This window comes from Dendrobates tinctorius, unplaced genomic scaffold (assembly GCF_039654945.1).
Source record: "Dendrobates tinctorius isolate UK_male_01 unplaced genomic scaffold, ASM3965494v1 ptg000223l, whole genome shotgun sequence".
Taxonomy (NCBI): Eukaryota; Metazoa; Chordata; class Amphibia; order Anura; family Dendrobatidae; genus Dendrobates; species Dendrobates tinctorius.
Window position 1 is genome coordinate 4,322,697 of NW_027361890.1, and position 13,773 is coordinate 4,336,469.

At 42.9% G+C, this 13,773-nt stretch overlaps 1 protein-coding gene across 1 annotated transcript in view; it reads right to left on the reverse strand.

Moving 5' to 3' along the window:
- The window catches only part of LOC141058996 (BPI fold-containing family B member 6-like), a 78,378-nt gene that overhangs the window by 13,184 nt on the left and 51,421 nt on the right, over positions 1-13,773 (reverse strand). Inside the window, exons 11-12 of the mRNA XM_073555219.1 lie at positions 5,946-6,013; positions 3,694-3,736 (exon numbers count right to left, since the gene is read on the reverse strand). Coding sequence (XP_073411320.1) covers positions 3,694-3,736; positions 5,946-6,013 — 111 coding nt within the window. The remainder of the gene's footprint in view (positions 1-3,693; positions 3,737-5,945; positions 6,014-13,773) is intronic.

The following is a 13,773-nucleotide window of genomic DNA, read 5'->3' on the forward strand; positions in this document are numbered from 1 at the left end:
CGTGTTTCGGGACGACCCCGACTTTTCCCTATAATCGGACGATCTTGCTCGACCCGACTTTTGGAAAAGTCGGGTTTCACGAAACGAAACGCGACCCTAAAAAACCAAAAGTCGCTCAACTCTAGTCAGGACTCATTGCTGGCCATTTTAAAACAGTCCTTTTTCTCTTTTCAACCTTTCCTGTGTACCTTTGGATGTGTGCTTTGGGTCATTGTTAGAGTTGAGCGACTTTGGTCGGATCGGGTTTCATGAAACAAAATTTGTTTCAGATGAAACTGGTCCGACTAGGGCAAAAAAAGTCGGAGTTTCGTCCGAAACCCGACCCCAATGCAAGTCAATGGGAAATAAAAGTCGTCATTGAGCGGATGACATTTATCCACTCAATGCCTACTTTTATTCCCCATTGACTTGCATTGGGGTTGGGTTTTGGACGAAACTCCGACATTTTTTGCCCTAGTCGGACCAGTTTCATCTGAAACAAATTTTGTTTCATGAAACCCGATCCGACCAAAGTCGCTCAACTCTAGTCATTGTCTTGCTGGAGGACCCACAATCTTTGACTCAAATAAAGTTTTCCTACACTGGACATTTTGCTCTAAAATCTCTTGATAATTCTCTGATTTCATTATTACGGCGATACGGTCAAGACCTAGAGTACCAGAGGTAGTAAAGCAACCCCACCACATTATTGATCCTCCACCATGCTTAACTGTTGGTAGGATGTTCTTTTCCTTATAAGATTCATTGCGTCGTCTGTAAACAAACTGTTGTTTTGCCAAAAAGCTCTAGTTTTGTTTCATCTGTACACAGAACATTTTCCCAGAAGGATTGTAGTTTGTTAAGGTATTCTATAGCAAAGATCAGCTGGTCTTTTTTATGTTTTTTCATCAGCAATGGTTTCTTCTTGGCCTTCGTCAATAAAGCTCTGCTTGATTTAGTGTGCGGCATATGGTACCATGACCCCAGACTGTTACAGATTAGCCTTCAGGTCTTTGGATGTTTGATGTGGTGTTTTTTCCACCACTTGCACCAACCTTTAAAGACATCTCTTGTCAACTTTCCTCTTTCCCCCACGTCCAGGGAGGTTCTTGAGGATTACATGCTTGGCATAACTTCTTATTAACATTGTGCACTGTTGAAACTGGGATACCAAGGTCTTTGGAGCTGGCCTTATAGCCTTTGGAAGTCTTGTGTTTGCTATTAATAGTGGTTCTGATGTCCTCGGACAGCTCCCTTTGTCTTCACCATTGTGACAAAGGAACAGAGCATACCATGTGGCTTTTTAAAACACTGAGGTCTTCATTCATTGGCTAATTCATGTCACATGGGCACCAGCAATCACAGGTGATTCTCATTTGTGATTTACCACTGGCGAGTCAAAATATGTTTCCATTCTAATTTAATGTAAAAGGTGCCAATACCAGTGTCACAGCAAGCTTTAGGTTCTATTTTTCCCTCCCACTGTTTTTGTTTTAAATTATTGTTCATCATTTGCTCTTTTGTATTTAACACGCATGCTCTATGCAAAAACTGTCTTAATTCATTTTTTTCAGGAGATATTCCTCATTATGTACTTACACTTCATGGGTGCTAATAACGATGAGCAGGACTGTATATATGCTCTCTTTTTGAAGCATCCTGTTATGGACGGGCGGAACGCACCTAATTAAATAAACGTAGAGGCTAGGTGCATTCGCTGTCCGTGGTCCACCGTGCAGAGGTGTTAACTGCTGCTAGACAATAACGGACAGTGTACAATAACGAACAGCCAAACTCACACGGGTTACAGTCACCCGGTGTGAACTGAGGCAAACTCTGTTACCTCACAGATAGCGTCCTGAAGGGTATAGGAACCGTAATCTGTTCAGCCTCACAGACTACAGCTAGGAGAGCGCAGGTGTGACGTCACAGGACGCTGCCCCAAGACACGGGGTCAGCGTCCCTCTAGACCCACTTGCGCACGGAACCACTACTGCGGTGCCAGGGCTATACCCTTAAGGGATGCTGTGCCCTGTTAACTGTCACAGGGTGCAGCAGACAGTTGTTTACCGCACAGAGTATGTACAGCACCGCACTGGCGGACGCTGTGGTAATGCGGTACAGAGGTGCCGTGTGCTGAATGGCGCCCTTGGGAGCTAAAGTGTAGATGGTGCAGAGAGCACTGCGGCACTAGGCAGTGCCAATACTCGGTGCTGACTCAAAGACCCTAAGCCCTAACAAAATGCGTATCAAAGAGAGGGAAATATAAAAAGTCAGTCACCAGAGTCAGACATCCATCATCAAACACACCACTTAGCTACAAGTCTCTATATTAGCGCATGGCCGGGCGGCCATGCAAGCCTTATTATAGCTGCATCCTTCCAGAACCTTCCTGACCTTCCTGATGGTCCAATCTGAGCTGGAGAAGGACCTGAGCTTGTGACCTCCGATCTCCAATGAGAGATCGTCTCACGGGCATGCTCAGTGGACTGAAAGGAGGACTTAGTCCCTGGAGTAACTCACTGCTGACCAGCATGCGTTGTTGTAGCTGGACCAAAGGTGGCAGCAGCAACCAACCCCACAGTGCTGGTCTGAGCAGAGCGCTGGAATCGACGAGTCTGCTGTACAGCCTCCTCTGCGGCCAGAGAGGAATGGGAGACCGCAAAATGCAAGACTCGGGATTCCTGCTGTGCATCGACAGGAACCTGACGCCTAACACATCCCTAAGCAAATTCCAAGCAGATGTTGTCTGTGGCCATATTTCAACCCATGTGGCATATGAGGAAAATAATGCTTGTAATGGAGCAGTCACTCTTTTCAATAAATGCAAAGCTAGAGAGAAAGTTAGTTAAATCAATTCTTTATTATTATTAGATGTCTTGGCAGGTAATGCATTCCGGGATAGACACCCCTTATTCAGACCAGGTTATTTAATTATCTTTGTTTATATAGCGCTATCTTATTCCGCAGCTCTTTAAAGGTATTATCATCACTGTCCCCATTGGGGATCACAATCTAGATTCCCTATCAGTATGTCTTTGGAGCATGGGAGGAAACCGGAGAAAACACATGCAAGCACAGGGAGAGCATACAAACTTTTTGCAGATGTTGTACTTGATGGGTTTTAAACCCAGAAACACCCCAGCAACTGTGCTGCTCTTATACAGAATTATGCATATTTGTCTATCTACAAATCACTTAACCCGCCAGACATCAGGAATAAAGGATTAATTGGAATAACTTTCTACCTACCTCTGCATATACTGGGTGAAATTTCAATGATATTTCAAGTGTCTTTTCATTTACTGACTTTCTCTAGAAGTGAACAAAGATCTGTACTCTCCTGGAGACAGAAGCTGCGCTTAAGCCGCAAGCCATAGAAGTCAACACTATTCTAAACCATGCAGAAATACAGTTCAAACGTTTTGCCACTGTAAGCACCCATTTGAGGGGGTAATTAATTTGGTTTCCTTTTATTAAAGTTTTCTATATGAGGAGTTGTCCTATTTTTGTATTTTTTTTTCCAATGCATATTTAAAACCAGGACCCCAAAGCTGATAGATTACAGTGTCAGTTATTGAGTCAAATATATTGAATATTCTGTTAATTTTCAAAATTGAAAAACAAGCTTTCAGAGGGCTGGAGGCAAGATAATCAGAATTAAATTGTAGACAGACTGTCTCCACATATATTGCAAATGATTTACCATCTTACCTCAAATTTTCCAACTGTGGATGACTCTAGAGCGAGGAAGGTCCTAAGAAAATAAAATAAATATGTTCTTTCATAATGTAGCTCTCATAATACACAGGCAAACATGGCAATCAAGTAACTCCAAGAAATAAGATGTGATGGAGGCTATAGGTGTACTAAAGTCAAATAGGTCAAAAGGGCCTGATGGTCAGTCAGACAGATAATTCTGTTACATTATATAATACAACTTCCACTTAGTGCCTTATTTGAAAAAAAAAAAAAAAAATCAGTTATTAATATTTGTTTCAAGACATATTACTGGCTTTAGTAATGAGGTTACTCAAGTCAGTCATTTCTTCAGCTTAATTATTCATCAAGTTTTAGACCAATTTCTGTCAGGTGATTCATACTGCCCAAACTGCAGTCAGCATGAATTCATCCAGATATATTATTCTCTGAAATGGTCCAGTGTATAGTTTAAAGATCTGGCTGAGGACCATAGGCGGCGACCAGACTTGTCCGCCGCCATGCCCTCTTTGCAGCACTGTTTGAAGTGGTAGACTGGTCCATAAGGAGAGGGAAAGGCCAGTCAATCACCTCTAGCAGTCCTGAGAAGATGGGGTGTCGCTAGTTTCGTCTCCAGCTATTGTCTTAAGTCGGATCTTCTAACCAACATATTTTTTGAAACACCGGAGCATTTCAGAGAATATTATACCTGACTGAATCCTTGTTGCACGTGGTTTGGGCATCATGAATTGCCTGACTAATAAAACTAACAAGTGTATAGGATTTTTTGTGCAAGATGTGATTTTTGGGTTTGTCTCCCCTAGAAATATCACTCACAACTATTATGAAAATACTGAATGAATTTGGTATAGTTTCTTTTAAAAATGCCAAATTTTAGATCTTAGGTTTATGAGTAAAGTTATAAAAAAATACTTAAAAAATCAATTAAAAAAGTATCAGTCAGATGCTTAATCTACTGCTTAAAAAGAACCTGTCAAGTAAAAAAATGCTATTCACCTGCAGATGTGGGGTTGATCTGAAGGTTAATTTCATTCTGAATCTGCCTGGCGACTGCACTAAGGACCCCTCTGTAGGGAGGAATTGCATCGAGCAGCATCAGGCTTTTAATAATAGAGGTGCTTCATTCACTCCTCAGTGCATAGTGAGCGGTGGCAGTAACCATACCATGGCACTGACTGACAGCCGACTCAGTATTAGATCCGGCTTTCAGTTTGTGCCAGGGCATTCTTACAGCTGCCGCTCACTATGTACTGACCGGTGACTGAAGCTGCATTGGCCATGCCTCTATGACTGAAAGCCCAAGACTGCCAGGAAGAATAAAGTTCATTTCCCCCGACAGTGGGGCTCGCAGGTTCAGAACGCTATTAACCTGCATATTAACCCCATATCTGCAGTTTAGTGTTTTTTTTATACGACTGGTTCCCTTTAAGCATCTGTTTAACTTTTGCCCCAAGAAAACAATTTAAGGAGATGATAATAGATGTGGTAAACCTCTGATTTCTTGGTTAAAAATACAGCAACATAAAAAATAAGATGTTGTTTTATATTATATTATGTCAGAACTTTTCAAATTCCACTACCAAGCTTAACGTTAATTCATTGGATCAAAAACTTCTGAGATTGACACAGAAGCTGAAATCAGTTTGTTAAACATATAGTATGTATCATAAAGGCTCATGTATAGATCCGTGATTGGGTCCATAGTCTGGTATGGGTCCATCAACTGCGATATTAATTAGGTACAATGAGAGTACCTTGGGAATGAGATTAAGACCCTTATATTTAAACAATGGATCAACTGAATTAATAAAGTAAATGTAATGTAATGTAATGTATTGAAATGTAAAGTGCTGCGGAATATGTCGGCGCTATAAAAATAAAATTTATTATTATTATTAATAAAGCAACGGATGTTTGGATTAATTGAAATTTATTTAATTAAATTAATTTAATTTAAACTATCTTAATGAAAAGTTTTCTGTTATAATTAAAATTACAAAATGTAAATATGCTAGGCACAACTGATTCACTCAGTCAGTTCCACTGTCTTCTGGACTCACTTTGTCTTATTTTAGTTTCTCCATTTTAATACTATTTTTAGTGGACATTACATTATTTTGTGATTGTGGAGATACTGAAGTAGAATTTCAGCAGAAGAAATGTAATCAATAACGCTATTGTATGTGAAGTCTAAAATACATACGGTGAATTTTAAACATTCAGACATGTTTTTGTTTTTTTCTTACTTGTCGAGGGAAATCATAAAGGTTAGTGTTTTTTTATTGGCTGTAAACTGGAGCTTAAAGTTCATATGCTGCAAAAAGAAATGAAAATATACTTGTTAACTTCAAGAAGTTTTTATATTTTTGCATTCATTTGCCACATTTATTGAAGTGACAGTTGCTCATTCTTAATCAAGAATCATACAGTACGTGCAGTTTTTGATGGTGTTTTTAATGATGCATGACAATACATGTGAGTGTGCTCGTGATTGGGGGGCTCATGGCAGTGATGTTATGCTCTTCTGTCACTTGCATGCTAAAGTCACCTGCCAGCTTAAGAAGAGGACGCCGCGTGTTGGAGGAGCGGAGGGAAGGAGAGTATAATAATGGTTTATTTTTTTCTATGTAACAGTGAATAGATGTCCATTTTAAAAAAGATATATATTTTACTAAGTAATATATTAAATGCAAATAATTAAAACTCAGAATAGGTACTGAAAATTGATGGACTCGGAAATGATTCTATTTAATGTTAATACGGTAGTAACATCAATTCTTAGTATTACAATACCAGGGCAATTAATGTATTTACAAGAGTTTTTTGGATATTGCAGCTAAAACAATGGTAACATATATGGGAGACATACATATATGCTGTTGCAGTTTGAGGACAGTGCTAACCTATGAATTGTGCCGTCAACCCTACTAGATATGGTCCACATGCGTTATACTTTAATAAAATTGTGTTCGCTAAGATCTTACATTTACTTGCCACTGGATGTCAGATTGTAGTGATGTGGTGAATTAGCACAGCGTCCCTTCGCCCCAACACACATTTCACCCATCTTCTTACCGGGGTAAAGAAGTATTCACTTCTCTTCTGCTACTGAGCAACACCTGCTCAGGGCTTGGTTTTAGTTTATAGGTATTGAAATGGTTTCTCTATGAGTTTTTCTCAATATTAGGAATGTTTTGTGATAAATATTTTTGTCTATGTATTAAAGAACGGCAGAATGGGGTATATATACCAGAATGGGGGATATATACCAGGATGGGGGATGCATATACCAGGATAGGGGATGTATATACCAGGATGGAGGATGTATATACCTTGATTGGGGATATATACCAGGCTGGAGGTGGCCTGGTCCAAATCTTGCATGGGGGCCCATTGGACTGGAGTTACACCACTGGTAAAAGAGCAGTGAAGAGTCAATCTTTCCTCTGAATTGTCGTTACTTTTAAATCTGATGCGGTCTTTGACTTAATACTGCATCAAAAACTATATATGTACTGGATAATTCCATATAGTGTAATAATCCTTAAATACGTTTTGGCGCATTTTTTATTAAACACAGGGCAGATTCGTTCATGAAATTTCAGTCGCAGTAACATGCTGCAAAAAATCACTCTAACAGGACTTTTTGTAATAAAGCTACTTTTAGATGTATTGTCACCAATATCAACAGTGTTATCATTAAAAGAACTTGTTGTCCCACCAAAATAATTTCTTTTCAGAAAAATATTGGCTAAAGTATCAAACTAATGAACAAACAAAACACCAGTGCCCCACTAGGTATGCCAAGCTACTGAGGGTTAGTATTGTGAGGAAAGAGGGAGACACAAGCGCAATATAGGGTCTTATCCCACAAATAAAGTAAGCGGTTTGACAAAAAACTGCTCACCTGGTAGTAGGTATTCAAAGCATGTATAGATAAGTATAGATAAGGGCTGCTGCAGATCCAGAAGTTGGTCACCGACTATCTGAAACAGAGCTCTGCAAAGGAATACGTGGATTTCGTCCACACTGCCCAAATGATGAAATTCCAGAAGGTTGATAAAGTTTGACAGTGGTTTGAAACACGTAGAATAAGCCACTGTCAAACTTTATCAACCTTCTGGAATTTCATCATTTGGGCAGCGCGGACGAAATCCACGTATTGCTTTGCAAAGCTACTGAGGGTAAAATACGGTATCTGTACAAACCGTGCAAAAAATGATATGACTCCCTGATGAATTAAATATTTCTAACAAAATGTGTGGAATTGTGGATTCACTAGGCCACTGTACTTCCACAGTGAGGTTACGCACTGACTATAAGAACATGTGCATCTAGTTGGTGGGACCTGTACCGGTCAGAGTGCACTCAACCAGATTACTTACAGCTATAAGGAATCCTTGATGTAAATCAAGCAAAAGTGACAGGCACTCACTGTTTTACTACTTTACTTAATGATACATTCATCAAGTATTACCGGGTTTATAAATCAGTACAATTATTAAACCTCGAATGAGGTATATTGATTTATAACATCAGATACAATGCAACACAAAGGCTTAAACAAATGTAGAGATGAGCGGATCTTTTGAAATTTGATTTCTTAACTTCACAGAATTTTCCCTCAAAATTTAATTTACGATGAATAAATTCACACAAATCTCAATACCGGAGATCTTAGAATGGCTTGGAAAATACATGGGAGAAGTGTTGTGACAGAGGATCTCACACAACACAAAAGCTTACACTCTACAGGAGAAAGAAAAAGAGGACCCTGCTGAACATAAGAGCTTACACTCTACAGGCAAGATAGACAGAGAATCCTGCTGATCATAAAGGCTTACAGAGTGGACAGGAGAGATAGAGTGGACCCAAGAGATTGGAAGAGCTTGCACGTTACAGGAGAGAGAAAGAGAGGACCCTGCTAATCATAACAGCTTACACTTTACAGGCGAGATAGCAAGAGAATCCTCCTGATCATAAGGGTTTACGTTTTGAGATATTTACTCAGTGACTCCAGAGATGAAAAATGACTCTGCCGTTCAAACTGTGCTCCACTGGGAACATCTGATCTGTGATGGCCCATCTACTGATCACCAAGGTACAAGTTATGATAATCCATATGATGTCATGGCTGCAGGACTTTATGAGGAAGCCCATGTGGCAATCCAAGATGACGTGAGCCTGCTCTCTGACTCTTGAGCAGTGTTGGAATTGGTGTTGGGCAAGTTTGTTTCTTTCAAACTGTGAATCGAATCTCAAAATGCTCTGATTCACGCAAAACTGCAAATTTTAAGAAATTCAACTCAAACTCAATCCTGAGCAGATCAATCCGCTTATCTCTAAATGAAGGCTGTAATTTTGGTGTATTTTTATGGTCACTTTTCAGTATGCTGAGTTATTACTGTTTAGTAGAGATGAGCAACTTTGCTTCCGGGAGGGTCGAGTCGGGTTTCGGACCACCCGACTTTGCCAAAAGTCGAGTCGAACGAAATCGGCCTACTATCGGAAAAAGTCGGAGTTCCGACTGAAATCCGACCCGACCCCAATGCAAGTCAATGGGGAATAAAAGTCGGCAGTGAGTGGAGGACAGTAAACACACCTACAGTGCCCATTTCAATAGCAGCGACATCAATTCTTATTACTTAAGCTTGTCAACCTTAATTTACTTTATAATAATAGTAACGCATTAAAAACTGGGGGTTATTTGGCTAAAGTTGTGGGGGGTACAGCCCAGTTAGGGAGGTGGAAAAACTGGCATATGTTGAGGTGTAGGCTGGACATTCAGCAGCTGCAAATGTAGGAATTGGAGAAGTCGGAGGAAGATGAGGACAAAGCGAGCCATTTTGCTGGCAACCTATGTGTCATCAGGGGAAGGTGGTAGAAAATCCTTGGAAACCCAGGCATGGTTCATTTTAATGAAGGTGAGATCACCTACATTTTGGGTCGACAGACGGGTCCTTCTTTCAGTCAGTATTGATCCAGCAGCACTGAAGACTCTTTCTGATAGCACACTACCAGCAGGGCAAGCGAGCTCCTGTAAGGCATATTGTGCCAATTCAGGCCAGGTGTCCAGTTTACAGGCCCAGTAGTCAAAGGGGAATGAACTGTGAGGAAGAACATCGATAGGGGAGGAGAGGTAATTTTGAACCATAGTTGACAACTGCTGTCTCCTGTCTGTTGCAATCGATTCAGTATTATCAGTCGTGTGAGCGGAAAATCAAGAAATCAGTCCACAACATGGTCATGAAACACCTGTCTCCAACGCCACTTCGGCTGTGTGCACGACGAACACCTCTTCCATGTTGCCTAGTACGACTCGTGGTAGAACCTGCACCGCTGCTGTGTGCTGGGAATGCCTCTAACAAACGGTTTACCAGAGTTGGTTGATTGTTCGTCAATATTAGCTCTAGGTTCTCCTGTGGCATGATGTTCTGTAATTTGCCTTTATAGCGTGGATCGAGGATGCTGGCCAACCAGTAGTCATCATCCTTCATAATATTGGCAATGTGGGGGTCCCTTTTTAGGATCCATAAGAGATAATCACACATGTGGACCAATGTTCCAGGTGTCAAAGATGCACTGCCAGTGGTTGGTGGAGGAGCACTTTCTGCCAAATCCACATCCCTCCAGTCACACACAAACCCTGTACCTGACCTTGGCAAGCCAACATTTTCTCTTGCCCCCTGAGAAGCATCCTCCTCCCCAAAATAATCATCCCCCCTCATCCTCCTCCTCCTCTTCCTCTTCTTCCTCCACCTCGTCCAGGACAGTTCCCTGTTATGATTGAGTCACCGCAGAAAGCAAAAACAGAAATGCTAGCTAAGTCCAGAAAACCGGAGAAGTTGGCAACTATCAGATTGCAGACCCCTGAACCTAACAACACAACTAGCAGTAGCCGTGGGGGGTTCCTACGATGACCTAGACCCCTCGATCACAGCCGGAGAGATAAATAGGCCTAAAGAAGGAAAGGGGAAATCTGACTGCCCCAGAGCAGACCCCAAAGCAATAGGCAGCCCCCCACATATAATGACGGTGAAGCAAGATGGAAACACTTACACAGACAGAAAGACAGAGTGAGCAAAGATGGGGCCCAAAAACTACCTGGATAGGAACGGATAGGAAAGCTGCTGTCTGCAATCTGAAAAAACCCTATCAAAGACAAAGCCAACCAGCTGATATAAAAATGGCCCTGAAGCAACTAAGCTTCAAAACTAAATCAGCACTCAGGTATTTTCAGAGGACAGAGCTACAGGAATACTGCACACTCCAGCAGGGAGTGGCAGAATCCAAAAAGCAAGAAAAACAAAAACAAATCTTAAATGCAAATGGCAAAGCACAAAACTTAGCTTTAGGAGAGCAGGAATCAGACTGGAGTCCAAGAGTCCACAGAGAAATCACCCGCAGGGCAGAAAGGGCGTAGGCAGCCCTACATCCAGTCAGAGACTCCACTCAGCCAATCATCTTCATCAGTCCCAGGTGCCTGATAATCAGGCTCACTACCTTCCTTCACCAGGATAGGGAGTTCACCAGGCCTCAGAGACAGAGGGGAAAATGAACTCACAACAGTTCCCTGAGCAGACAATGCCTGACTGTCATCAAGGCTTCCCTCCTCCTCCTCGGCTGCAGACGCCTAATCCTTAATGTGCGTCAAAGTTTGCATGAGCAGACGCATAAGTGGGATGCTCATGCTTATGATGGCGTCGTCTGTGCTTAGCAGCCGTGTGCATTCCTCAAAACACCAAAGGACTTTACAGAGGTCTTTCAGCTTTGACTACTGCACACCTGACAACTCGATGTCTGCCCTCAAACTGCCTGCCCGTGTATCCTCCCACAAATGCATTACAGCCTGCCTCTGTTCGCACAGCCTCTCAACCATGTGCATGGTGGAGTTCCACCTTGTTGCAACGTCTATGATTAGGCGGTGCTTGGGGAGGTGGAGCGATCGCTGCAGCCTCTGCATACGACTGGAGTCTACCGGCGAGCGACGGATGTACGAGCAGTCTTCGCACCTTATGGAGCAGGGCTGGTATCTCTGGAAAATTATTTATGAAGCACTGCACCACCAGGTTCAAGGTGTGAGCCAGGCAAGGTATGTGTTTGAGTTTTGCCAGGGCTATGGCCGCCACAAAACTACGTCCATTATCATTGACTACCTTGCCTGGCTCAAGATGTAGACTGTTCAGCCATGACTCAGTTTCTCGCTGCAAGTAGTTGGCCAGTACCTCCGCGGTGTGTCTGTTGTCACCCAAAGACATCATCTTTAAAACAGCCTGCTGACGCTTACCTCTAGCTGTTCGACAGTGGGACACCTCGTGTGCAACACTGGCAGCTGCGGAAGGAGTGCTCGTGTGACTGCATTCTGTCGATGAGCTTTTGCTTCTGGAAGAGGAGGAGGCGTAGGGTCGACCGCCAACAGCCAACTTTTGCCTATACCGTGGGCTAGGCAGCACTGTCCCACCCCCACTGTCCCCTGTGGACCCTGCATCCACCACATTCACCCAGTGCGCAGTGATGGACATGTAATGGCCTTGGCCATGCCTACTGGCCCATGCATGTGTTGTGAGGTGCACCTTTCCACTCACTGATTGTTTGAGTGCATGGACAATGCAGTCTTTCACATGCAGGAGGAGGGCAGGGATGGCTTTTCTAGAAAAGAAATGCCGACTGGGTAGGTCATAGCGTGGGACAGCATAGGCCATGAGCTCTTGGAATGCTGCGCTTTCAACCAAACGGAAGAGCATCATCTCTAATGAGATCAGTTTGGCAATGTAGGCGTTCAAAGTCAGTGTACGCGGATGAGAGGATGAGTACTTTCTTGTCCTACTCAGAGTCTCTACTAGGGTGAGCTGGACTTGAGAGCTGCATATGGTGGAACTAGCGGTGGACATGGCGGACTGAGAGGGGGTTGGTGATGGTGGTGGTGGTGGTGGTGATGATGGCCTAGATGCAGTCTTTTGTTGGAAAAACATTGTGATTCCCTGACTGCTTTGGCCTTGCGACGACACCTCAACATTTCTTGCTGGTGGTGTGCTAACCGATGGGCTTACAGTAGGGGAAGCGATGTAACGTTGCTGGCTACCTTCAGTCGGAGAAGGTGCACGTGTGCTACCTGAGGTTTTGTAGTCCATCCATGCTTGCAAGTGAATGGTGCTTACATGTCGAAGCATGCAACTGGTATTCAAATTTCGGTGATTGTTCCCTCACCTAAAGGTCCTTCCGCACTTCTTACAGATAACCTTTGTCTCATCAATAGGATTTTGGTCAAAAAAGTGCCACACTGCACTCTTCCTACTATGGTAAAAAATTTCAGGCCTTGCAAGCTGTGCTAATTTGACCGTCTAGCAAAGCTGTCCTGCAACTCTTGCTGTTTTTTTAACACATTTTTGGACTGCTACTGGCCTGCCAGATAACCGCAGATGCGATGTCGATGCCTGCTGAGGATCCTCCTCTTCTGAGCTATTGCCAGCGGCACCCTCTTCCCCCAATGAATGCCAATCCAGGTCAACAACTGGGTCATCCATCACCTCTTCAATTTCATCTGCACCTTCCTCTGTGTCACCATGTAAGGTGGTATAGTATGCGAGAAGGGGCATCTGAGTTTCATCAGGGTCATAATCTGTCTCAGTAGACTGCGAGGGCAATGCAGTGCTCTGGGTGAATGTATCAGCAGAATCATATAGCACTGGCTGTGCATCAGTGCACTCCATGTCATATTCATCTTGGACTGGGGAATTCAGGATTTCACTTGATAACTCAGGCATGGTATGTGAAAAGAGCTCCATGGAGTAATCTGAAGTGTGACCTGCCGCATCCTTCACTTTTGGTGGGGGTGAAGGACACAGGGAAAGTTGTTGTTCCTGACCAGGAGCCTGCACTAATGACTAAGTGCTTGCAGTTTTTGAAACTTCAGAAGAGGAGGCGATAGAGCTGGAGGCTGTTTCGGCAATGTAAGCCAAAACCTGTTCCTGATCCGGCTTTAAAAGCAGTTTACCTACTCCCAGAAATGGGAGCCTTCCAGGCCTTCTGGAGCCAGACAATGATGCAGGCTCAACACCTCCTGCCTTAGGTGCT